Raw genomic sequence first — 26279 nt, forward strand, 5'->3', positions numbered from 1 at the left:
ACCAGGCACTAAGCCTGTTGACATGTAGTCTATAGCTTGTTAACATGAAACTAGTGAGAGTTAATGTTGAACAAGTTGAAATAATCTTGTTATAAAGAGCAGTTGTCTAAATGGCTCTGTCAGATGCCATGTTTGTCCATGCTCATTTCAGGGGCTGTTAAGAGGTTGTACATACATACAGACAGCCGGTGAGTGGTTACTCTCAGGCTCCCCTCTTTCTGGTACAGTGTATTCAATGTTTTTCACATCCTCTCAATCACCAGGGATGCAGCAGCAGCTAGCTAGAGCTTCAATCAGTCATGCTTAGGTCTACTGTAGCTGACTCAATTTGTGCAGCTAGCTCGAGATTTAATCAATCTCCCAACACTTGTTCTTTTTCTGGCCTGCTTATGTCACTTGTCAGTGATAGAAGTTACGCTGTCATTAGCTTTCTCAGTCTGTACAGCAAGTGCTTGTTTTTAGGGGTGCGAAGGTCGTTTTACTTTGAAAAGTTGCAGTTTTTTCTCACTAACGATACTGTTTCAATTTGCTTTGGTAACCATGCCTCTCCTCAGTTGTTAGGCATGATAAAGCTATTTAATGCATTTCCTCACTTATATAAGCCTTGATTCATCAGTCATTGCAGCACCTCCTCTCCTACACCTTTTTAGTCTGTCCGTCTAGTTTTACATCCTCAGGCAATCCAGCAGGACTGCTTGTTCTGTATAAGAAAACTAGGACTGCTGTTTGTATGTTGTCACCACAGGATATAACTCACTTACACAGATTTCACAACAGCTTTCAGCATCTATCATCTATCATCAATCAGACAATTGAAAGAATGCAAGTTATTAATTAGCATTCATCCTCAGCTGTCAGCTACTTAGCATGGCCCTGCAATTGCTTGACTATTTACCCATCAGTGCAATTACATGTTTAATTCAGTGGGTGGCCCTTGCTTTGCCCCAATGTCATTTCTCTGGAAAGCAGGGCTGATTTGGGCAGGTGCAGACTGACATACTATCCCAATCCCTGTGATCTTTTGATGGATGGTACTTACTGTTACAGCAGCATGTTACTGATTTGATCATGCACGCTAATTTATTTTTCACTATAGTAAAATTATTAATTGCTGTATACCTACGTTGTATAAGCTGACCAGACCTGATGTTGTATTTAATACAGTTTTATAAACAGCTACAAGTTTGCAATCCTAGAATTCAAAAGTGAAAAGGTTTATGGTTCAGTCACCTTGTAGTGCAACATGACAAAAACACATGCGCCATGATTCAGAATGGTTAGTTAAATGGATTTAACATGAGTCCAAGTGAAATGGTAAGAAGGTAGGCTGAGGCTCTGCAAGTCTCATGCTTGGACCAGACAACACATGGTCAGATTGGGCCAACACAGAGTTCACGTTGTGATTTGAGCTTGATGTCTTTCATGATTTGCATGACATACACAGGCCAGCAATGAATGTTCAAATATTTAAACACATATTTCTGGTGAACCTGGAACCCTTCATTGTCACTCAGTGGTCTGTCTTTTTTCTTGCCATTTGGTAGAAAGACGATGTGTTCGGGTGCACAGCATACATATGTGTGGAAAGGGTGATGTCTCACCAACAGGTGTCATTAATTTAGTGTAATTCTCCTGACCCCTACATCATAGTCAAATGGTTACAGGTTCACTGAAATGAAGCAAAATATAATTTCTCTTTTGCTTTGCCACATTGACAGCTGTAGAGAGTAATGCTCTGTGCACACATTGTGGAACACAGAAGTTGTCAAACTGTGTGAGGGAAGCCAAAAATTATGCTTCTTTCAATGGCCAAAGGTGTCCAAGGTTTTACATCTTAAAATCTGAGTCTCGTTTGGGTCATAATTGGGCTGATATTGTGTAGCCTGATCCCAGCAGAGCTGGCAGTTAGCAGTTAGATCTTTGCTATATGTATTTAGAGCTTCTTCGTCATTCTGTTGTCTTCCAATGCTCGCTGTCAGTAGGCTATCTAGCCAACATCAGCATTTCATTTTCTTCCAAGGTTCACCTCCACATCTTGTGAAATGTACTTCAGCCATTGGCTTGAGTTACAAAAACAAGGTCATGTACTTTTTATGTGGGTCTAATAAATCTTGAGTCCAAGTGCAATCAATCAGGGTGTTAGTCTATATACAATATCTTGAGTAGACACCAAAACACTTGGAAAGCCAAGGCCTAATTACTTAGCACATGGCTGTGTGTGCGGGTGTTTGCACACACGTTTTCATTTGCATATTTTCTTTGTTTATATGTGTGTCAGTAATCAGAAATGGGCAAGCTGAGTGTTTGAGCTAGAAAGCTAGTGGCCTGTCAGACAATGCCAACAGACCTACTGGACAAATTGTCCCCAGATCCTGAAATTCATTCAAATCTTATTTTGTTGGCTTGTTCCTACTGAGAAGGACATTCAAAAAGTCCTTGGCCCATGAGGGTGATGTGTGATAATAGCCTTGGAATCTTTCTTTTGTTTAAATCCCAGATCAAGCCCCGGTGGTTCATTTCTTCCAGAGAAACAATCTGGAGCAAACAGATATAATTAGTTTATTCAATTTAAATCTTATCCAGAAAAGCTACACTCCCTATGACAGACTCGATTTTATCCCCCCATCCAGCTTGTCTGCTGCAGTGTTATATGGGGTAACAGTAGTCTGCACTCATTATTTTGAATGACTGCACAGTGCCTGTGAGCGAGCCAAAAGGGGCAGGATGTATTCTCACAACAGAGGCCTCCACACATCTACACTTTAGTGAAGGGAAAACAGGGAGACAAGCGTTTCAGCTTACCAAGTAGCATCTCTGCGCCAGCATGAAGATCTTATATATGAGCACAATAGGCTTGCCACCCAGGGTATTCCTCTCTCTGTCTGTTTTGAAGATCACCACTTTACCTCCGCAATGACTCTTAAGCAACTGGATCCGACTGCAGTCTGCTTTGCTCTGTGACACATCCCTACTCTGGTGGCTAAAAACGTTAGCTGCCAAGGCTTCACTGACCTAAAGATGTTAGCAATGGCAGACAGCCTTTCAGGAGACGGTAAACTGAAGGTAGTGTGGATGTGAGGGGAAACTGTTTTGCTAAACTGCCCAGCCTATCAGCTCAGTACAAAAGATGAGACAGTGGAGAATCTTCAATAGAAAAAGAGTGGGGCCAAAAGAAGAAAAGCAGTAGCTCTTTAAAGTGAGGTAAAGAGGGTTGACTGTGGGTCTCAGCTGCTATGGGAGGCCTTTCTTCTCCCTTCCCGTAACGCAGTGTGCCTCCAAAAATTATTAACTATGGCTAATGATGAAAACTGGATGAAAAGTCCATCATGGGAATAGACTTACCCTGATCCTAGCTCTTCCTCACATCCACCTGCTATGCAGGTCCAGAGTTCCACCCACTGTCATCTGTCTGTGCTTGGCCTTTGACTTATATTAGTCATGTACAGGCGTTCATATTTAAACTGCTCGACAGAACCTGGCTGGAAACAGGAAAAGAAAAGCTATGTAGCTCAGAAATTTGCTCTTCATCATATGTGCCACTACTTCGTCTCTCCATATGTTCATACCAATGGGCATCCGCTGTATCAGTCAATCAACACACCTTCCAGTTAAAGAAAAGAAAAATGGACAATGGAATAAACAGTGCAGGTAATTACTTCTATACGGTAAAGTGGTCCAATAGGTAGAATAGCAAAGAACATTGATCCCAACTGAAGGTACAATGAGTTTGATTGATACAGTGTAATGTGATTTAACCACTATCAAAAAGTAGTACCAACACACAGAGTACAAAACTAGTCCTTATATGCCCAGTTCCACTCAAGCTATATTATGTTATGCAAGAAAGTTTTACCATATCCCCAACCCCTCCCCTTTCTGTCCCCACTCAAGCCCACAACATCCACAACCTGGAACTGCTTTCCCATGGTCCTGCGAGGGTGTGTGTTTTCCTGTAATCCAACCAGGAAATCCATCTGAACTTGCTCCAATGCAAGGGAGAGGGGGAAAATTATTCTTAATAATGACATAATCAGCAGAGCAGCCATCAAGCAGATAAATTGTCATGCGCATCGTGCTAAAATATCCAATTATCCTTTGTCCCCCAGCTCTCTGTGTTGAAGTTGGAACTGCCAGAAAGCCAGTAGGTGGATCCCCACTTCTCACTGGTTCAGTCCTGCTGGCAGGTTTGCAGTATAGACGGCCCCCAAGAGAAGAGGGCTTCAACAGCCTTGGTGCTTAGTGTACAGATCTAGATATGTAAATAGGTTCTATACAATAAAATTGTTCCTGATCCTCAAAAATAAATGGATGAAAAGTATCTGTGACATATTTTTTCCTCAAAATGGTTCCATTGTGCAGACAGGATTTCTTTTTTCCTTGCAGTTTTCAGTCCTTCCTTTGCTCTATTCAACAATTGTTTTTGCTTTATCTTACATAGCCTCCATTTATGAAGTTAACACATGCCTAAATTGGTTTGCGCCACATCTACTGTGTGCCCCACAAACAGAGTAATCTGCAGTGTGATGCCAAAGGAAAACAATATGTTTTCTTTCTTTTACAAAGTGCTCCCCTCTTCTCACCTCCGAGGCGTGTCTGATGCTCTGTTCTGCTTCCAGATAATACTGTCAAGCAGTCATTTGTCAAAAGATCCCGAAGGCCATATCTGTCGCTAAAAAGAAAAAGTACTTTACTGTACCTTGTTTTGCTGCAATATCAGAACAAAAATAATAATAAAAAAAACATCCTCCTTGTTTTAGCTTGTAAGGATATTTTTCTTCAACTCCTTTTTTGTTCTTTTTTCTTCTTGTCTTTTATTTTTCTACAAAAACATAATTATTCTTTTTTTTATTTTTATTTTTTTTTGCTCCAACCCCCCAGAAATCCCTTGAATATATTCCCTCAGGTATTAACAGGGTGTCATACAATCCCAGTGTAATTCCATGGGTGTCTGGCAACTCCAGGCTGGCGTTTCAGCTCCTGACATATCTGTGTTTGTCAGCATGTCGGCCTCAAGTCTCTGCTGCAGCAGTGGCGTTAGATTTTGCCTCAGCCACCAGAGTCCTGCCTGCGTGGGTGCGTACACAGGGCTATACCCGGGTGGTGGAGTGTGAGTGCGGGTGCGGGTGGGGCAGAGTGTTATTCTGCCCACTGCTGGGGAAGGTGTTGAAAGAGTGGAGTGAGGTGAGCCCCCCCATGGTGCTGGGGATCATGGTTATGGTGTTTGGCGTCATGAGTGGGATGTCGTCGGGTGAGCGCCTCATGGCCAGAGTGTAGTCTGGCGGGCAGGCAGTCCTCAGCACCATGTCATGCGGGTGCATGGAGTCGCCCACCCCCCTGCAATCCCGGTCCAGGTCTGAGTGCTGCTTCATCTGCAGGGACATGATTTCCTCCTCCTGAGTGTGAGCCAGGTCATTGGCAGCACTCCGCTGGGGGCTGCAGCGCCTGTGGACATCATGCCGGCGCTTATCCTTCTTGTAGTAAAGTGCAGCAAAGGCCAGAATGTTGAGGAATAGCAGGGAGGCTCCTACAGCGATGGTCACTGACAACTCAGTGGAGTAGTCACGCTGGTCCACCAGGTGTGGCTGGTTGTGGCTGTCCTGGGTCTCCGTGGGGAATGGGGTCGGGTTCGGGCGCTTGGTTACCAGCACCTTGGTTTTCGGGCTACGGTTGGTAGCCTCTGGTGGAGGAATCTAAAGACAGGAAGAACAATGGTCAGTATATAATTGATTTGAAGAGTTTTCTCTTAGACAATATATCCATAGACAATCTTCTTTGTGGTAACACAATGTGAACCTGTTAATCAGATCTCCCAGGCATCCACAGTAAACCCACACAGACATGGAGAGAACATGCAAACTGCGTGAAGTACTACTATCTACCTATACTTCTAGTTCCTCATTTGTAAAACTGAACTGATGGGATCTAGGTGTTGATCTAACATATATTAACACTGATTCAATGTATTCTTTAATTCACTGCAGATTACAGAGAACCTTCTTAAATCATTATCCACTACATCTTAAATCATGGTGACACTTGCATTGCCTGATTTTACAGTCTATGACTGATAGTAGTTGATGGCTCATGATGTGAGCAGATGTGAATTTCCTCATCAACATGGTTGGACAACAGCTCCATGTAACTTAAAAGAAGCATTTTTTTTTCTTTTAGAACTTCATATCATGTTTAACCACTGATGCAGGAGCTCACAAGAGGCATTTGAGGGCAGGATGAGAAAAGAGTCAATCAACAAACAATCTGAATATTGCATCTTAAAATTCTTTTTTTTTTTTTTTTTTCCAAGTTGCTTGGGTTGACTCCAAAACTTCTGCTGTGGAGGGAACGACTCAGGTAGTTAATTTTTAGAAGCAGATTGAGAGGTAGATGATTTAGTACCAACCTTGGTGGTGGTGGGGATGAGCTGGGTGACCTCATTGAGGCTGTGCAGATGAGGAACCAGCTCCAACCACAAGTTGACCTGAGGAGAGGAGGGAAAAAATGATGTGGGAGAGAAATACCATATACCATATTTGAGAACTCTGTTGAGAGTGAGAATACCAAAGTCAGCATGACATTACATTAGGATGAAAATATAGTGATTTTGAAAGCTTGGATGTGAACATCTCAAATGAATCTTAATGATTCAGAGGCTTTGCTTTTGATAAAGTAACATTAGGTTACATTTTGCAGCCTAATTGTACTTCACTAGCTCCAAACCCTTAACTCTCCTTTTCAGATCAGCAAAGGGCAAGACGATCATCCTAAAATAGAAATTGATGGAGGACAATGCAAACTATGTAAGCATAGCTATCAAACCGGCCTACAAGTTCAACATTGCCTCTCAACTGGTCACCCCACTTCATAGAGTCTTACATTGGTTATCCTTGATGACTACTATCACAAACTTATCAAGTGGCTCAGGTAACTGAGATTTTACAAAAAATCTCTGACTTTACAAATTCAGCTATGAAACTATTCACATGAAAGTGTCAAAGTTGTTCAGTAAGATGAGTATTTAATATGAGTGAAGATGAAATCCATGGAGAAATTAAGTTATTGCAGTGGCAATAAGTAATACTCTGCATAGAAAATAATAAACTGAAAAAGTAAGCTACAATAGAATCAGAAAGAATAGAGATCTTTTAAAATAATGTTGTGCTGCCAAACTAGAGATGCAAACTACAGATAGCGCATGAAAAAAAAAAAAAAAGATGTTGATGTGAATAGGTTTCATCTGACTAAACCAAAGATGTTTTTGATTAGACTACAGTTGGGACACAGCTGTATCAACAGCCCAGTGGTTGGGCTGTTGATACACTTTGATCTGACCATCACATTTTAGGGGTTACAGGTTAATTGTGCAGTATGTTACCACTGTAATCTATAATCTATAGTCTAAAACAGCTTCATGATACCAGAAAACCTTTTGAAAAACCAAACATAACTGGCTAAGCAACAATGTCCATCCAAAATCTGTGTATTCTCATTCATCAGAATTCAATACTGAAAGTAGGAAATGCATTCAGACTGTACCTTGTTGGCACGGTAATGCTCTTTGACCCGGGGCTTCAGGCCAATGTGCAGGTAGAGCTGGTCTTTCTGGTTGTAGCGTGTCCATGCCACCTCTTCAAAGCGATTGGGCTTGGTGTGGATGAACTTAGTGTCTTGGGGGACAGGCTGGTTTGGGTCCCTGACAAAAAGAGCAAAGAGTAATGAAAGGATTTGCAGAGAGGTGAGATCTGCTGATGGCTTTATGGTAGAGTACAAAGAGTGCAAGAGCCCCTTTGAAACAGTGCAACAGTAGAGATGTTGCGTCCCGTGCATGATGCAGTCCTCCTGGCTAGTCAGTAATAGTTATGTCACCTTATGGTTGTTTATTTAGGGCAGAGGAAGAACTACAGCTAAACTAAAGGTAGAGTGGACCTTCTGAGACACAACTGTCTGTTTATTAAAATTTCAATTTTGACCTAAGTGTAGCATCTCCCCAAGGCTAATCAGTGTAATTATAAAAATACCGGAATGCAGTGGTGATATGCAGCCCCCAGGTTTCATCATATTATATTAATCAACAGTTTCTCAGATATCACACCAGATAAAATCAAAAAAAGGTTAGAAAGGGTATTATTTCTCATAGATGACTGGTTTTCTAAAGATTGTGACTGAATGAAAAGGTCTTAAGATAGCTGATAGTTTTATTCAAATGTTAAAAATATCAGCATGTCACAGTTTTTTAATTATGGATGTCTTATTGGAAGTGAACCTATTTATGTATAATTTATACATGCACAGAAGCTTCCAGCCAAGGAATGTGTTTGGGTAAAGCTGCAATTCAACCATGCTGATAAATTCCATAAAGCATATGCTTCAGTAGTTGCTATAAACCAAGATGTGAAATAGCTCTAATTTTAATCTTATGTGCCATCTACTTTTGGTAACCATTAGAATTGAGCCATAATAACAGAAGAGTGAACTAGAGTGTAGGTAAGGTCAATAACCCTATATGAACTCGTACTTTCAGTATACAAAGCTTAAAAAGCACATTCCACATGGGATCTTGTGCTAAATGGACCCACTTGCACTTAATCTGAGCAGAACAGAGCCAGCCATGTGATCTATGGAAGCCCATTCAGACCCACTGAGCGCCCCATTGTCTGAGAGCGGCATATGGAGCCAGCCAGACCTCATCAGGAACACGCTTAACCATTCAAATTGGTGGCATAAATCTCCCAGGTACCCTGCATTCCATGTCAATTTGGGGTTATATATGTAGATCATTAGTGCCTTTCTGCTCCCCTCAGGGCTACTGGGCAGTGCACAGAAAAAGCCAACGTCCCCCCATTACACTCTCGAAAAACAATTACTGCCATGACTATATGCTGAAAGGCAATGTGAGACTGAAGGGGGGGAGAAAAGGATTTTAATTTTGTCTCATTGAGAATGCTACTCTTCAGGCTATGACCATTAATTAAGAATGTATTTGAAGCTATGTAGAGGGTATCTGCATAGAATACCAATTACACTGTACAGTCCATAAAACACAAAAGCACAATTCACTACTCCTGGTCATCAAATGGAAGTTAATATTGAGGAAACACAATTACAATGAAATTATCAATTAGTTCCTGATATTGGAATGGTAATTGCATGTTAATAAACTGCTGTAAAAGGTGATTACAGAACAAATACCCACAAAGAATGTTCTAATAACCCTTTGGCTGAACTTGTATAGAGCTGTGTTATGTACATAAACGTGCTGAAGCTTGTAAATCAGCTCCAATGACTGCATCAAACATGCCAAAGGAATGCTTTGTATCACAACCACACCAACAATTGTGATTTTCACATAGATATAGGTTCATAAAGTCTGATTTGGTGCAGTTTAAAGAGCATATTTTTCATCCATTACTTGAGAAAGCTGACCGTAAGCTGCATGTAAGTGCACTGATTGACTGAACCTAATGGAAGTTATCTTACTATAGCTTAAAAAAGGATAAATCTAGTTAATACATCAAAATCAAATGATGACAAGTACTAATGGTATTCAAGACTCCTTTTAGAATCTCCTATTTTCTTTTGAACCTCAGACAAAACTTGAATATAACTATTGTTGACATCAATACTAACATGAAAGGTTTTAGCCATTATCTACAACACAATAAAAGCACTTATTTCTCAAAGCTACTAACTGCAGCATGGCGGTACAGTAAATTTAAGCTGAAGCTACTTCAGTTGATGCGCTTAATGCCTAAACTTGCACTTTAAACTAAACTGACAGAGTTTCAGACTTGTGTTGGTATTGTCCCAGTCCATGGTAATAACATAGAAAGTGCGTTACGACCCTTACGAGTCAGATTTGTAGTGTAATCATACCCTGTCTTAGCAAAGTTTGTCCAGTAGGTCATGACCACGGCACTGAGCATCACATCGTTCTTGGAGAAGTTGCAGGGAAACAGCTCTGTTGGTCCAATCATCGGTAGGCCAAACACATAAGGGATCTCATCTCCATGTGCTGCGTCTGCCCACGGTGGAACCTAACCAGGAGCAGATGAATCAATCAGATCAGTATTATTACATTTATGTAACAGATTCTGGACATTGAAAGGGATATTTTTGCTTCTGACACACAATGGATATTGTGACACACATACAGACAGATCAAAGAAGTTGGGAAGCAACATTTTTGAGAGAAAAAGGGAAATGAGATAAGTTTTTCATGTTATTTTGCCGACCATATCCGGCTCATTATTCAGTGTATTACAGAGAGAGAAAAGATGAGAAATAAAGCGATGGAACAGGGGTTTTGAGTTGAATTTTAAACTAAAATGTCTAAGTATCTTATTCGCTGTAGCATGTTAAATGATAAATATGGCAAAAGAAATGTGGGGATTTAATCATCACTCCTCACTTTATTTAAGACTGCATAATTAGTGAGAGTGGCTGTGAAAAGCAAATAAATAAATAAATTAATTAATTAATTAAAAATAGGCAGAAAATAGTTGCACAAGGTAAACTAGCAGCAAGGAGTTAGGAAGCCAAAACTAGAAAAAACTGTCACTTCTTCAGTTGCAAACTAGTCAGTAACAATAATGCAGTTGGAATGAAATCAGGCCTTGATTTGTGCCAAGATGACGTACTGTCTCTGTACTATAAGACAATCTGCCTTCATGTCAAAAGCAATTAAATTTTGTGCTCTAAAAGAATTAGAAGCAGATCTCTTCCCAAATCTAATACAAAGAAACCTCATCTAAAACTGTGTGGAGGCCATTACAAGCTGCCTGCTCTTAAAGTAAGTATAGAAAACTAAACAGTGTACAATGATTCTGTACATTTAAAACCTCAAGGTGTGTTGAAGATAAAGAAAATGCAAAGATCAGAGGTGATGCTGTTGAATACAATGCCAGTAGAAAGATGCAAATGAAAAGTTCACTGTAGATGGTGCAAACTGAGGCAAATCTGAAAGTATTTCAACTTCATAGTCCACTTCAGGACATGACTGATATGGAGAACTGAATGAATTGGAGTTCCTGGAATATTTTCAGATCAGTCTGAGCATTCACAAACACAGATGCTCCCCATACACGTAATCTGTGCTTGTTGTTAGCTAGAAAGGGCAACATATGGATTCATGGCTTTTTGGGGCAGGTTAAAAAAAGTTCAAGTTCAAATGTGCATAAATGAAGGGAGGTGTAAATTTGTTCATCTTAAATGTGAACTTGTTCATTAAGCTAAATTTCCCTTTCACTCCATTTATTCATTCATACTGTGTTCATGACAGACAATTTCTTTTCAGGTTATTAGAATTAGCCAAATAAGAGATTCAGAGATCTGAAACCAGACTACTTGAAAGCACCATCACAGCTGATACAGGATCAGTAAGTGATATAAAAAGATATACTTAACTGCCTCTTAGTACCTTAAACAGAAAGCTTACGCTCTATAATCTCTCTGTTTGATCTCGGGTTATGGCTTTGTATGGTTTTGGCTTTGTGAGCAGCGACTGAAAGCTCTTATCATGGGGAAAAAGGTTAGACAGCAGTATTTTCTAATTTTAATCAGATTAATCCATACCGTTACGCAGGCTGCCAGAGACCCACCTGTTCTGTCTGACAGTGGTGGTAGAAGGCATAGAAATATGTCGGTGACCCAAAGCTGGAGTGAAGGTCAGCTGTGGCGACAGCCGGTGCCACCCACTGGTGATCAGTGAAAAGAGCTAGCAGTGTCTTCCGACGGGTCTCCGGGTTGTGCCTGTCAGCCCAGTCTGTGTACATGAACTTGATGGTCTCGCGAAGGATGTCTTTACCCTCTGGGTAGCCATAAAGGTCATCCACAAAGCTGGACACGGCGTAGTCAAAGTCGTTAGCCTGAACGCCATTTTCATTGTCCACAATAAGCTCCACGAACTTAAGGCCTTCACCCTGGTTAACTCCCAGCATGATGTCATAGTTGAGGAACTCGCCTTGAAAAAGATGGTTGTTAAAAAGAACAGATTTAGGGTATGAATATTATTGGAAATTGCTGGCTTTCAAGCAAAATGAACTATACCTTGCTCCATGAGTATCTGAGGGTCATCAGGTATAACATCTCCGTCAATAACAGGCCCAAAGGCGATGTGGTAGCGGGCTGGCTGGATGTCTTGATCCACCAGCTCCTTGTAATGTTTTCTCTGAAGGCACACCACAAGCTCTACTGTGTCCTCCAAGTTGCAGCCTACCTTACGGGCCAGCATCCGGGCATACTTGGCCGGCTGAAAACTGACCGCCCAGCTGGACAGAGCTGTGCCGCTCTGGGCGATAGCCCTCTGGAACAGGCCTGAAGACAAGAGCGACAGCAAACAAATTACAATTTCGAGCTCTGTCTAATAACATATTAAGAACAAACATATAATCTGAGGGCGTCATAATCCCCAAACATGCTGACACAGCTGCAATTAAATGAAAAGGAAATGGGACAAGAATCAACAACTTCTAGTTGATCAGATTTTCAAAAGACGTATTGAAGGATCAGGTTACTCTCCGATTTCTGTTTTACAGTTTTATAAGCAAATCATTTTCCTTCAGATTCTTAGATAGAATGAGTCACTGAGACCAAAACTGAAGATGTCTGTTCAAGAAATGTCAGGTTAAGCAGAGGAAGGCACAGGTGAAAAAGACAACAGATATCATTTTCAATTACCACTTTTTCTTCTTAAAAACTCAATAAAATAACATTGTCACACCCACAGTCAGCACGATGTTATGTCATAATGTAATGATAGCCCAAACAACCGATATAATAGGTTAAACAACCTTGTTGTATTAAGATTTTGTTATTGTCGGTTGTTCTCTTATTATTTTTTTTTTATGTTTCTTGAAGTTTATCTGTATTTATGAACTTATCCTGTCCCTGTGATGCTGTAACACCAAAAATTCCCCTCAGAGGGATCACTAAAAGATTATCTTTTCTTATGTAATCAATAGTGTTCTGCTGGCATAAAAACCTGCTAGCATGCATCTCTTTGTCATAAGACCCTCATCTTGCAGGTCCTGGCGCGCCCTTAAAAGTCATAAATACTCACTGTTGCACCACGTAAAAATAGTAAAAGTAAAAATAGTCCACAACAAATACAGTTTCTTCTTGTTTGTTCTTCAAAACTACAGTGCCAAGATTTAATGAGCACTGTATAAATACAGCATCCATCCATTTTCTATGCCGCTTATCCCTTTCGGGGTCACGGGGGGGCTGGAGCCTATCTCGGCTGTCAACGGGTGAGAGGCGGGGTACACCCTGGACCGGTCGCCAGCCGATCGCAGGGCAACACACAATCATTCACACTCACACTCACACCTAGGGGCAATTTAGAATCACCAATTAACCTAATGAGCATGTTTCTGGTCTGTGGGAGGAAGCCGGAGAGAACCCACGCATGCACGGGAAGAACATGCAAACTTCACACAGAAAGGCCCTGCCTGACCCGGGGATCGAACCGGCAACCTTCTTGCTGTGAGGCACACGCACTACCTGCTGCACCACCGTGCAGCCCATAAATACAACAAATAAATAAAATTAAATGAAAATTTGTGGACAATTTTCAATGATTTACATTTTCAGTCTGAATCAGTGAGCTTCGGGCTTAGTGCCACAGACAGGTTAGGGAAGTCACAGAGTTCTGAGATCTAAATCTTTAAGTCAAGAATGCAGGAGCTGAGTCAGTTCATGAAACAGCATTTATAATTGGGCGGATACTTAAATTTTTATTTTTCCACTTTTCTCTGATCAGGTGAAACACAAAGCAGTTGTTTTTTTTTTTTGTTTTTTTTTCCCATTCTGATTCCAGATTTATTTATGTTTGTTTTTGACTTTTAAATGTAAAATTTAAAGAACTACACTTTAGACAGAAACCTTTTTGTTGATCCAAATGCATCTAGCACACTGTCAGACAAACGCATGTTAGTATGATGAATCAACTCATATTGTAATGTTTCTGCTGGTATTTCTGGGTCAAAAATAACATCTGACTGAGCAACGTCTCCTGTAGGGCACAGCTTTAGAGCACTGCTTTACATCTACACTCGGTTTGTCTTTATTATGTATGTAGACTGTGTCAACCTGCCTTCTAAACAAGATTATGACCAATCAAAGTTCCTTCACATTAATCAGGGTGCATTCACACCTCACATTTGGAGCAGTTTATTTCACCTCTGGAGTGTTTTTTCTATATTAGTACTTTGTTTTGCCAGATGAAAAGAACATTATTTAAACTCAGTCTCATTATCACAGCTGAATGTTGTAGTTGTTGTTAAATGCAAGGAAAGCTCCAACATCAGAACAAAAGGTTGCATTCAGGACATAAAATCATATGGTAACAACCATGCAGCACAACAAAAACAGCATCTGCAAATCTAAACTGTGAACTGTGGAGAGAATCCTCTGCACCGAGCTCTCACATGGTCACACACTACTGCATATACATACAGCATACACAATAAAATATACATGAAGATCCCACATCCCTGGTGATTTTCACCTTTGGTGGAGTTGCTCCAGCGGTTGCCCTCGGAATAGTGAGACAACGTGAGAAGGTTGACACAAGAAGCTCCGGCACCTGAGCCAAACACAGTGATTCGTAACGGGTCGCCGCCGAAGGCTGCAATGTTCTCACTGGTCCAACGCAGAGCCTGGATCTGGTCCAACAAACCGTAATTCCCTTTGGCTGCCTGGTCACCTGTACTCAGGAACCCTGCGAAGAGGACAAAGAAGAGAGGAGACGTGAACATTACCCTTTTTTATTCCAATCAGTGTTCCCTGCTTGTTTGAAAAAACAAAAAAACAAAACATAAAATATAATGTAGCTATTTGTTACCTCATATGATATGCACTGATTTGTTGTGATAGTGTAACCACAAACTGCTCAAAATGAAAAAAATGAGTGCTACAGGGAAATGAACATCTTTGTTCAATAAGATGTGCTGCACAAGTTAATGTGGAAAGACACAAGTTCAAAAGAAATCAAGCATTGATTTGAACACATTTTCATCACACATTTAACTTAGACGGAAGAAACATTAACACCAACATGATTTAAAATGGATCTCAGAGCAGCGTTACAAACAGTGCGTGACATAGTTCGAAGAACTGTTATTTTTTTAATGTGGAAAAAATCTTTTACATTCATCATTCGTTTGCAGTTAATTATTCCTAATGAAATGAAAAGTGAAGACCACCAGGGACACAACTACTTTTTTCCCCACTCACTTTCTGTTTGATCTCCTTGATTAAAATAAAATAAACAAAAATCTACTTTTGGACCACCCAAGCATAACTGCATAGTCAACGGGGCATATTTTTCTGTCGTACCAAGAAAACCAACAAGACTGGCTGTTTGATAATTTGCTGTAATAAAACAAGAATTATTACCCTGCAGATCCACTTAAAGTGTGGATACGCTAAATATAACACAGACCAACTACTGGAGAGAGACAAATCTGTAATCCAGCCCCAAATAGAACTTTGAGTAGCATGATGATTGTGATGGTGATGATTGTGATGATGATGATGATGAGAGAGTCATGTGCCATGAAAACAACCCTTTGTTCAAAACAGCATTTGTGCAAAGCTGCAGGGATTTGTTACTCATAGCAAAGAAATGAAGAAAAAAAAAGCATTGAAAATCAATAAAATCTTCTTAGTTGGGCCAAACAATTCAGACAGTGCTTTTTGGACACACACACACACACACACACACACACACACACACACACACACACACACACACACACACACACACACACACACACACACACACAAATGTAATTTATAATTACAATTGACCCTTAATGCCTGATGGATATATATAATACATAGAAAGGCTTCATGATGTATCACCTCACATAGACCACTATGCATACTGTACAACTGAAACTCAGGTTTGACTGAAGACCTTTTATATTATATAAAGGTGGAAATGTATAACAATAACTGAGTTTTCAACAATTCGCCTTCAGTGCAACTCACATTAACCGCATTATAAGTGATGGGCCAAGCAGGGGTGTGAGTATGATACAATGAATGAGATTCTGAAGGAGAATGTACCAAGTGCAATTGCAAAATCTCTTTTTTTTTTCTCATGTTCTTGGAGAGAAGACTACAACTTCATTATCATCAACAAGACCAACAGCCAAAACTGCAAAAATAAGACAGAAGCTGCAGTAACCAAGGGGAAACTGCAACATAGTGATGCAACGAGTAATAAAAAAAATAAATGTACATTCATGCTTTAAGTCTGTGGGCTTTTATTAGGACCTATTAAATACGTTAGGAAGTATTACATATAATTGCCTAATATTCCTAAGTCCTTATAAGAGTCCATATACTCACATTATACCAACCTGCTTCACAACAAAACCGCTCCCTTTCCATCCCAGTATCTAACTCCAGCCTCACCTCTATCTGCACTAGCACACCCCATCTTTTTCCCCCTATCTGTTTACACCCCTCTGGTGCTCCTGGTCAATTCAAGTGCATTAAGATCCAGTACTAGCGAGGTGTAAATGTGTTGCCTTTCAGGCATAAGAATGGGTGGACTTTAATTTTGACAAGACTTTTATTTTGATAAGTGGCAGTCATCACACCCTGTCCGGCATTTTGAGGAAGCTTTTATGTATCTGTCATCGCACTGTAAATAAATGATTTCATTGCTGTACCTTTAAGTTAGTGTTAAAAATGTTAATTAAATAAATAAACATTTGATTTGGTTGTAATTGTAAGGATTCATTTACATGTTTTTACATTGGAAAAACTCGTGCTACCAACCAAATGGTTATTGTTTGTTCTGTTTTGTTACAGTTTTCACTCTGTCTGTGTAAGATGCTGTAAAGAGCCACAGTTAAGAGCAAGTAAAAAGCTAATGACGACTCCTTGTCATTTTGCAAGAAATAGTTTAGCTAGCTGCATAGCTGCAGCTACTACGCTGTAGTGAAGGCAACATAATGAATGTTCTGACAAGTCAAGGCACCTCAAGTATACCCACAGGAGAGCTCCGGTCTTTTAGAGCAATTTCGTGTCCAACCCCTGCCCAGACACTCACCACCACCACTGCCAACATCACCACCTCCCTCTCTCTCTGATTTCCATACTAAGAGCTCCATTACCTATTGCAGGCGCGCAGGGAGTCCCCTACGCCCACCAATCCCTCCCATGAACCCCCGCCACGTTCACACATTTCCTTCCTTGTCGTCTTTTACGTTCTTATTCTCACCACTGGTCCAGTCTGTGACTAAACGGAGTGCTCATTACCCGGTGTCAGTCAACACTGCAGTTCATTTCCACAGGGATGCATTCAGGCCACATGTACAGAGACACTGAGAGTAGTATCCCAGAGGAGCTACATGACCTTGTAAAAGGCTGAAGAAAGGAATAATGTCATCACTTCTCTGTGAATACTGTACATTTTAGTGCATGTATTTAAAGTGAAAACCAGTATAATGTACTATAAATTCCTAAGCATGACAATTAAAGGCCAATTAAAAAAAAACAAAAAAAAACACTGGGAGACAGTGTTTTTGTGTTTCAACAGCACTAATCCAATTAGTATAACAACAATACAGCTATGTCATTCTCCCCTATCTACTGCTTTGACTTTGTCTTTGGAAAAAAAAAAGGAACATTTTTGCCACACTAATTAAACCACGTCTTTATTGCAGACCCTTTGTTCACCATTAAGCTACTGTCAGTAAAACTTAACATTTTCTGCAGATCTTTCACATTTTAATGCCTGCAAGTGGGTGAATATGCCTACTTGGCCACAGGGAAGCTTTTAATGTGAAATGTTGTCTAGGAAGTGGTCTGTGTGATTCACAATAGTCCAACAGTGAGCAAAAAATACATACGTTAAAAAAAAATGCAAAGTAGAATTAAGTGGAATTAAAACTCAGAGCACCATTGTGCTGAGTGCGACATGACTTTGAACTGATGGATTTAGTGCAGTGGAAATGTACACTGTCCTGAATATATCAAGACCACAGGTATACTCTGAGGAAATATTGAGTTTGCATTCACAATAAACAGCATCAACACAAAAATAAATGAGGAGCAAACAAAACAGGGAAAATGAAAAGTAAAGGAGTGTCTTAAATAAAAGCTGAGGTGCAAACGTTTCATCTGAATCAGTTCAGATGAAGGACTGCTACAGCCAGAGCAATGGAGTCATTCAACAATAAATATTCAAGTTGCATCATATCCAATACATCAGAGGTTGAAAATAGAGTAAGCAGGTATTGTTTCTTTAAGTCAGTCGGTTGGTCCACTGCTTCTACACTGAAATGTTTCAACAACTACTCCAACCCTCAGACTGATTATTTTCATGATCCCCTGACTTTTCATTTAGTACAGAGCCCTCTAAGGGACACGGAGCCCCTAGGGGAACACGGGGGAGAAAAAAAATTGATGGGTGAAAAAAAAACAAAAAACGACGAACCTTTGCGAGATCTTGCAGTTTTTTCTTTTAAAGCAATGTGCTTCCGGGTCAATAGAAAACATACACAGCAATGGAGTACACGCGTCCTCCATGGGAGGTTACTAAGTTTTATTTTGGTATGGGCCTCACAAAAAAGACATTAAATCAGTTCTTGGCTGCAGACACAGCTTTGATATAAGTGAGAGACATAAACCTTTGCGAGATTCTTCATCCCCCTGATGTTTTCTTTTGGGACCTCTCTTGAGAGCAGGAACCGCTCCAAATCATCCTCCATAACTCTGACTCCCATAGGTGATGTTGGGCGCTCCATCGTTGTATAGCTTCCGGTTCTACGCGGTTCTATTTTTGCGAGAACTCGCAAAACAATTGCTGAAAAGGTTCGTCTTTTTTTTTTTTTTTTTTTTAACTCATCAAATTTTTTTCTCCCCCATCTCCCCTTAGGGGCTCCGTAATTCAGTACAATCATCAGGTCAGTATTTGGCTGTTGGTTTATGACTTAATACTGCTGAAGTAATGGCATTCCCCTGAGCCTCAGTACTTTGTGTTTAGTGCTAATGAGCAGATGTTTCAGTATGCTGATGTTCTAAACAAAGATGGTAAACATTATACCTGCTAATCATCAGCATGTGAGCATTTTAGTATTTCAGCATATGAGCAAGCTAACAGTAGTTTTTAGGAGGCTCACAGAGCTACTAACATGGCTGTAGACTATTAGTCTTGTAAAAAGTCAACATCATTCCCATATGTAGGTCGATAGCAGCAGAATATTGTGTTTTTGTTTTTGTTTTCTCCTTGCATATTACACAAAACATGAATAAATGTTATTGTTATGAGATGTATTTATATATGATAACACTTGAGAATGTGATGGATGTCATTAAAGACTGAATACTCTGATTGCCAATGATTCCCAAAATGACACATACAACTGTTAGAGAGCGGCAGGGATTGGCATAGGGCACCTTCATTGACGTGTGGTTCATGTTGTTAAACGGTTGCAGTTTGCTTAGGTTTAGACAACAAAACCACTATGTTAGGTTTTGAAAAGATCATGATTTGCGTTAAAAACAGTAATGTACATTAAAACCATTCTCACAGCGTTCTCCTCAGTGAAAGTCCTGTGTTTGTTTGACCCATCCATCCATCCACCTCTCCTCCTCCATGTGCAGACTTCATTGCTTTTTATACATCACCTGACTGTCTCCTTTGCTCCTGTCATAATAACTACAGTCACTAGTGGTCTCATATTAACAAAAAACATAAATATGGGTCTTAATAACCTTCTTGCAGAGATATGCAATGTGTGGCTGTTTTCCTGGTGAGGACGTGCTGGTTTATAATGGTTTCATAATGGCATACAGAATCCTCTGAGTGGTACTTTACATAAAGTTTATGGGATGTAATTTGACAAGGTGTTTTGTAAAAATTCAGACAAAGTTACATATGTAGAGAATACCCAGATGCTCACACACACACACACACACACACACACACACACACACACACACACACACACACACACACACACACACACACACACACACACACAAACATAACATTTTGCAAATATATTCTGTCATTATGTCATCAGTTCACAGTAGAACATAGCATCCTGCTGTACACAAGCACTCTCTCTCACACGTGCACATATACTTCACACATATACACCACTGAAAGCTTGCAAACATGCATTACTTCATACAGTTTGTGCCGACCAAGAAATACAGTACATTTGCATCCACACTCTCTCACTAACACGCAGACAGGAACGTCCCTCAGCTGGGTCTTTAATTGAGTTCATTCCATTCTATTCCCTTTCCAATGGCTTGCTTATTTATTTATTTATTTATTTATTTGTGCGTTTCTTGATCAAAGACTAATCTTGTGGAAGCAACAGCAGCCATCTACAAGAAAGATTTTAATTGATTCAATTTAGCTGCAGTGCAGGGATGGGCTGGCAATCACAAAGAGCGAGGCAGGAAGAATGATTAGTACGGCAGCAGTGGTGGGGCAGCAGGGCAGGGCTCTCCCCTCCCTCTCTGTCACACACACACACACACACACACACACACACACACACACACACACACACACACACACACACACACACACACACACACACACACACACACACACACACACTTCAGTACTCTAATGTAGACAGATACAAGATCCACACATGCAGATAGAAACAGAGCACATGCATGTTTAATTTGGAATATTTTGGGAACATTTTTCGTTCAAGTTCTTTCACCCTTGTTCTAATTGAAATCTAATCTTTATTCTGATCTTAACACTGAAGCTATTAAATTCTAACCAACAAATTAACCCACTCAGACACTGTAATAATAAAATGGCCACAGTTTAGAGGATTGCCTTCATATTTTATATCCTTGCAAGGACATTTAGTCCTCACATGGAAGCAAATGGATGGACTCAAAGACATGTACAAAAGCACAGGAGCAGTGGCTGCAGGTTGGAATTGCGAGCACAAAGTCAAAAAGTCAAAAGTCAAAGTTGGCTTTATTGTCAGTTTCTTTGCATGTACCAGACATACAAAGGAATCAAAAATATGTTTCCCACTATCCCACGGTGAGACAAGACAAGAAGTAAAGTCCACAGGCACAAAGAATGAGGACAGACATATGCTAATACTACAGTAAACGATAAACTGAAAATAAATAACAAAAATAAGCAATAAGCAATTGAGAATAGGAAATGTATAAATGTAGAAGTAGCAGCAAAAAGTTTTTATGCATAGAGGATTGTAATAGTGCAGAGACAGTCAGGAATAGCAGCAGAGGTTTTCTGTTGGACATAAGCGTGCAAGTGGCAGTGACAGTCACGGCACAAAAGAGAAGCTGCAGTTTTGAACTGATTTGCACTCACTTACACTTCATGGCTAATGCTCTCTTAGCCTTGGCAGCAGTATAGAACTGAATAGATATTTTACAGATTTACTGACACTTGGTTCTTGGCAATGAGTAGATGTGGTAGTAAAGCTGCACTGGATGATAAGATACTGCCTACATGCATGGAGTCATCCGTCCACGGACAGTGACTAACATCCAATTCATGTGAAACACTTAAGCCGAACCTCGAATATGCTGATATGTCAAATAACATGTTTTTTGTTGATGAAGGCCACCTCATAATGGTATAGTAAGGACACAGACATCCTATACTACCATCTTTTTCTAGCTGAGATCTTCATAATGAGTGTCACCCCAGGCAGTGATCCAAGAGTACAGTATGATGAGACAAAAAAGGCTATAAGGCAAAGAAAGAGTGGGCTTCATAATTTTTGCACTACTACAAGCACCATATAGTAATATGTCAGAGAGAATTAAATGAGGACCAAAGCTGCTGCAATAACAACATCAGGGAACAAAAAACACGGTGTGGTGAATGGATCTGCTGCATAACTTCAGACAGTTTAATCTTTGACATGGTTTTAATGTACTGACCATGTTGCTTAGATTGGAAGGCATTAAAATCCCCCAGTGTCTTAAGATTTAGTTGTGCAAAACTGGTTCTTGCTCGAAGACTTTGCTCCATTTATTGTTTTCCCATCAGGGTTTGGAACTTTTTGAAGTCCAGCACAGCATGGAGAAGAGGACATTAAAGTGAATGCACTGATGCACATCAGTGTGTTTTGTTCTAAAATGCAATAGCATGCTGTTTAATGGAGAAAGAAAAGATGTAGACTCTTTTTTTATTCAGCGTAGGCTAACAGATGAACCACACTGTCCATTTTTTCAAGGTGAAAAAACATCTGATTTGATGATGCATTTTAATGGAAGAAGATTGTTATTATAAATGCAGCCAGTAAATTGTGATTTTTATGAATTACATTTCCTCACCTTTTACTTTGCTTGATAAATTAAATTCTGTTATCAGCACTTCCTACTGACAAGAGGTGGAGCACAGAGCACACTCGCTAATGGGCTCTCTGAACTTTTTTTCTTTTTGACCAGCTTGAGGTAATTATCATAAAAACATGTTTAAAATGTGCAAATTTAATTAATCAATCCAATCTGACATGACAACATCATCACGCTAAGTCAAAGCGTAAAGGTTGCAGTCAGGTAAGCTTGGTGGTAGCTGGAGCAAATCAGTGGAGTAAAAAAGAATGTTGCATTTTCTTCTTCCACTGGGTGGGCAGAGCTACCAGGATGGAGTTTTATGGCTGCTAATGATGGAGCAGACATATGATTTGCCCATAGCCCATACTGGTTAGTATTTAGTAGTTAGTAGTTTTCAATGTATCTGTCAGAACAGCAGCACAAACACCAGCAGCTGGCGTGTCATTTCACCATGGACACATTGTATAGCCATGCATCTCACCAGCAGCTGCCACAAACAGCGGCAGTTGCTGTGGCATCTGAGAGTGTTAGCTCCCACTGCCAATGTTTATTCCAGGTCTGCTGAAGGAAAGCATGTAAGTGCATATGCACATCTCTTTAAGTAAATCCCAGCAAGCCGCAAGTCAGAATTTATCTTTAGGCCCACTTGGAGGTACTAACGTCTCAGCTGGGAGGCGGTGATAAGCAACAAATTAGCAATAACAGAAATTAAGACAGAAGAAAAAAACTCTAAACAGGAATAGATTCAATTTAAATGAGTTAAAACAAAGTCCAACATAAGAAATAAAAATCCAAAGTAAAAAACAACATGCTGTAAATGTTGACTTTTATGAGCCTTTCAACTCCTATGAGGCCCAACACACTCCATTTACCTCTCCTGTGTAGAATAGGTCATACATGTGTCCATGTGTCAGGTTTGGCTAAAAGCCACCATCCGTGATCACTGAGACTGTGATATGGCCGCTCGGCCTCTAAGCTCCCTGGGATGACAATATTAAGGTGAACCCTGATCCAGGAATCCAGCTTTTATCCCTGCTATCTCTGTTGAACCAGGGAGAGAAAGCTAGACGAAGAGAAAGATGGGATTTTATTAATACTTCTTTCTCTGCACACATCTATTTTTCACAGTCATGGTCTGTATACCATAATCCTCACTCTATTCTCTCTCTCTTTCACTGTCTGTCCTTTTGACACTGGATGTCAGGAAAGACGGAATGAGAAAGAACAGCAGAGGAAACAGGAAAACTACCACTGAAGGAGGTAAACTGTAGCTGCAGATGTGGCCTATTACAGCTAGTGAAATCCAAAGAAAATGTAGAATTCAGAAAGCAAAAGAGACAGCGAAGCTGGAGCAGACAAAGCAATGGAGAGGTAGAGGAAAGAAGCGACAGAGACATAAAGAGTGAAATGAAGAGGTTTAAAGACTAGGAGAAAAAAAAAAAAAGCCAGAACCCAACATTGTGTTTCCAAATGATGAATGATTTATGGATATTTTTCCTGTTTCAGTACCTGCAGACAGATGTCCGGGGTGGCAGTGTTAAACTGCCTATAGATTCAAAGTCAGTATGTTCAATCAGATTAATTCAGGCCTAAATATTCCCCTAGAGTGCAATGGCAATTTGCATGATGTGATACTACAAATGGAAAATTATTCTTGTGAGGGTGAAAAATGAAACTGTGAATTTGTGGGAGAGTGGTTCCATAAGGCAGGGGGACCCGCCATGGAGGGGCAAACACTATCTAAATGAAGACATAATAAGCAGAATAACTGAACTAATGAACAAATGCTGGTCAGATAGTATGTAGTGTTTGCATCGTTTTTAGGCATGCACAAAATGTAGAATTTGTGCACTGATTTGTACTTTCTGATCTCAGCAGCTTTAAAACTCCACGTGACACCACTGTTTTGGCTTTTTTCTTCAGCCGAAGGGGGAGCAGCCATAGCGACGGAGTAGGCTACTGCAACTAGGAGTACTAGTGCCATAAGCATGTTGATACCGTTTGTGTAATTACTCTCACTGCCAGAAGGGGGAGACAAATGCTTCACACTGCAGGTTAAATGTATGAAATTAATGAATGATTTGTGCTTACAATTTAGTTTTCCCCCAGTGAGACCAGCTGAATTATGAAGACATAGAAAAATAATGATGAACAATATTGATTAGATATAAGAAATCTCCAGTAGCACAATGACTGGATCATTTCAGATGTTAATTAAAGAAGACAACATGACATACTCCACTCTTCCTTGCCCTACAGTATGTGGTTGCCAGCTTAAAGAAATGGTGCAACCGCAGCTCCAAATATTTACAGTGCCTCTGCAGCGCTCCATCTATATCTGCTCCCTCCATACAACAACCCAGAAGACAACAGCACACCGAGGGCAACCAGCTGGGGAATATGCTGATGAGGCACAAAGCATTTCTCACTGGAAATAATGAATACAGAGCTACAGAATATTCACTCATTCATCCTTTACTTAGGCAGTACTGGGGACAAACGCAGAACAAGCTCTCATTTTCAGGTGTGCCCTGTTTGCATGGTGACAGTTAAAAAGTGTGGATTGGTGTTCAAAGTAGCGTGCATTATCGTATAAAAAATGAAATATGTTACCGAAAAAAAACAAAAATACAAAAAACAATACAAATAATATGATGTATGGTGATGAAAAATCATTTTTTTACAAGAAAAGATACAGTTGCAGTGACATATTGCACCACATAAATGAAAACCTTTTACATCTTAATAGTCTCCAATTGGAGAACAACAGCTGTGCTTTTAATCTTTACTGTACATATAGCTGCACATCACTCGGACCACACCCAATCAATCAAAACACAACTGGTTTAGTTGTGGGAAAAATTGAAATATGTATAAGTACAATTGATAGTAATGTGATAAAAATCTCCCCAATGTCACTATACAAATAGAACAAGTTACTACATGGCAGGTTACACATTACATCTTAAAGTATCATTTCAAGGACATAGAAAGCAACTGCAGCTAACTGACCAGGCAGTGTCTCATACTGCACCGTGTTACCTGAAGGCGAGGCAATGAAGCGAGAAGAAAAGGAGGGACCTAAGAAATTACTTGAGGTAACGGTAGAAAATATGGTCAATTTAGTCCATTGTAAAGTTGATGGAATTGATTTTTCTGTGCACTTGAAGGTATCAGAGCAGGGTTGAATCCCAACATTGACAAATTACTTACTATTACGGCTAATGTGTTGCAAACAGTTGCCTAGTTATACATTCAGCACAAAAGGAATAAAAACAGCACCTGTTCACATTCCTGTTTCCGGCCACTTGACGAAGTGCAGTACTTTAGCTCTGGTTTGCTCTTCACTAACACAGTCCACTGTCTTCATCAACTAGCTATCTTTGTCTATTTGCTGTTCAGTTCTGGGCCATAAGAATGCAGTGGGTAGATCAGAGCTTTCTCCTTTAAAACAGCTTCCTACTGCTGCAGGAAAAGACTCATTTAATCAATTCTTAACATAAAAATATTGATTAGTGGTGGCTGGTTTACAAACCAGATATTGGCAGAAACACAGACTGCAAACGTTGCTTCTTTGACTGGGTGTGTAAAGGGGCAACGGTTTGGTAAAAAGGTTTGCCATGTCAAGCCAAAAGGTAATATATGTCAGGGTTATGTTTACAGCTTGTTTAGCTTCCCCCAAGTGGCCAAAATATCAGTTATTGTTTGTATACAGCAGTTTCAAACTATTTCAAAGGCAACAGCCCAAGACAGATCGCTGTTTTTACATGGGCAAAAGACGAGTGACAGTTCCCAGAGACTTCCCCATAAATGCATGTCTCAGAGAACTGGTGCAGACACACAAATACACACAACTGAATGGATAAAATGTGTGAGTCTTTTTACCTTTGTAATCTACTAACTAATTCACTTGCAAAGACAGTTGATGCAAGTTTTTGTGTGCATGTTTGTGTGTCTACATT

At 40.1% G+C, this 26279-nt stretch overlaps 1 protein-coding gene across 3 annotated transcripts in view; it reads right to left on the reverse strand.

Moving 5' to 3' along the window:
- Positions 1-4819: 4819 nt before the first annotated feature.
- nlgn1 (neuroligin 1) overlaps positions 4820-26279 on the reverse strand; it is a 316065-nt gene continuing 294605 nt past the window's right edge. For all 3 annotated transcript variants that reach the window (XM_070960103.1, XM_070960106.1, XM_070960104.1), the window contains 7 exons: positions 14504-14716; positions 12043-12309; positions 11595-11956; positions 9871-10031; positions 7534-7690; positions 6401-6478; positions 4820-5690 (listed from right to left, as the gene is read on the reverse strand). In XM_070960103.1, the coding sequence (XP_070816204.1) occupies positions 5088-5690; positions 6401-6478; positions 7534-7690; positions 9871-10031; positions 11595-11956; positions 12043-12309; positions 14504-14716 (1841 nt within the window). In that variant the 3' untranslated portion in view covers positions 4820-5087. The remainder of the gene's footprint in view (positions 5691-6400; positions 6479-7533; positions 7691-9870; positions 10032-11594; positions 11957-12042; positions 12310-14503; positions 14717-26279) is intronic.

This window comes from Chaetodon trifascialis, chromosome 4 (genome assembly GCF_039877785.1).
Source record: "Chaetodon trifascialis isolate fChaTrf1 chromosome 4, fChaTrf1.hap1, whole genome shotgun sequence".
NCBI lineage: Eukaryota > Metazoa > Chordata > Actinopteri > Chaetodontiformes > Chaetodontidae > Chaetodon > Chaetodon trifascialis.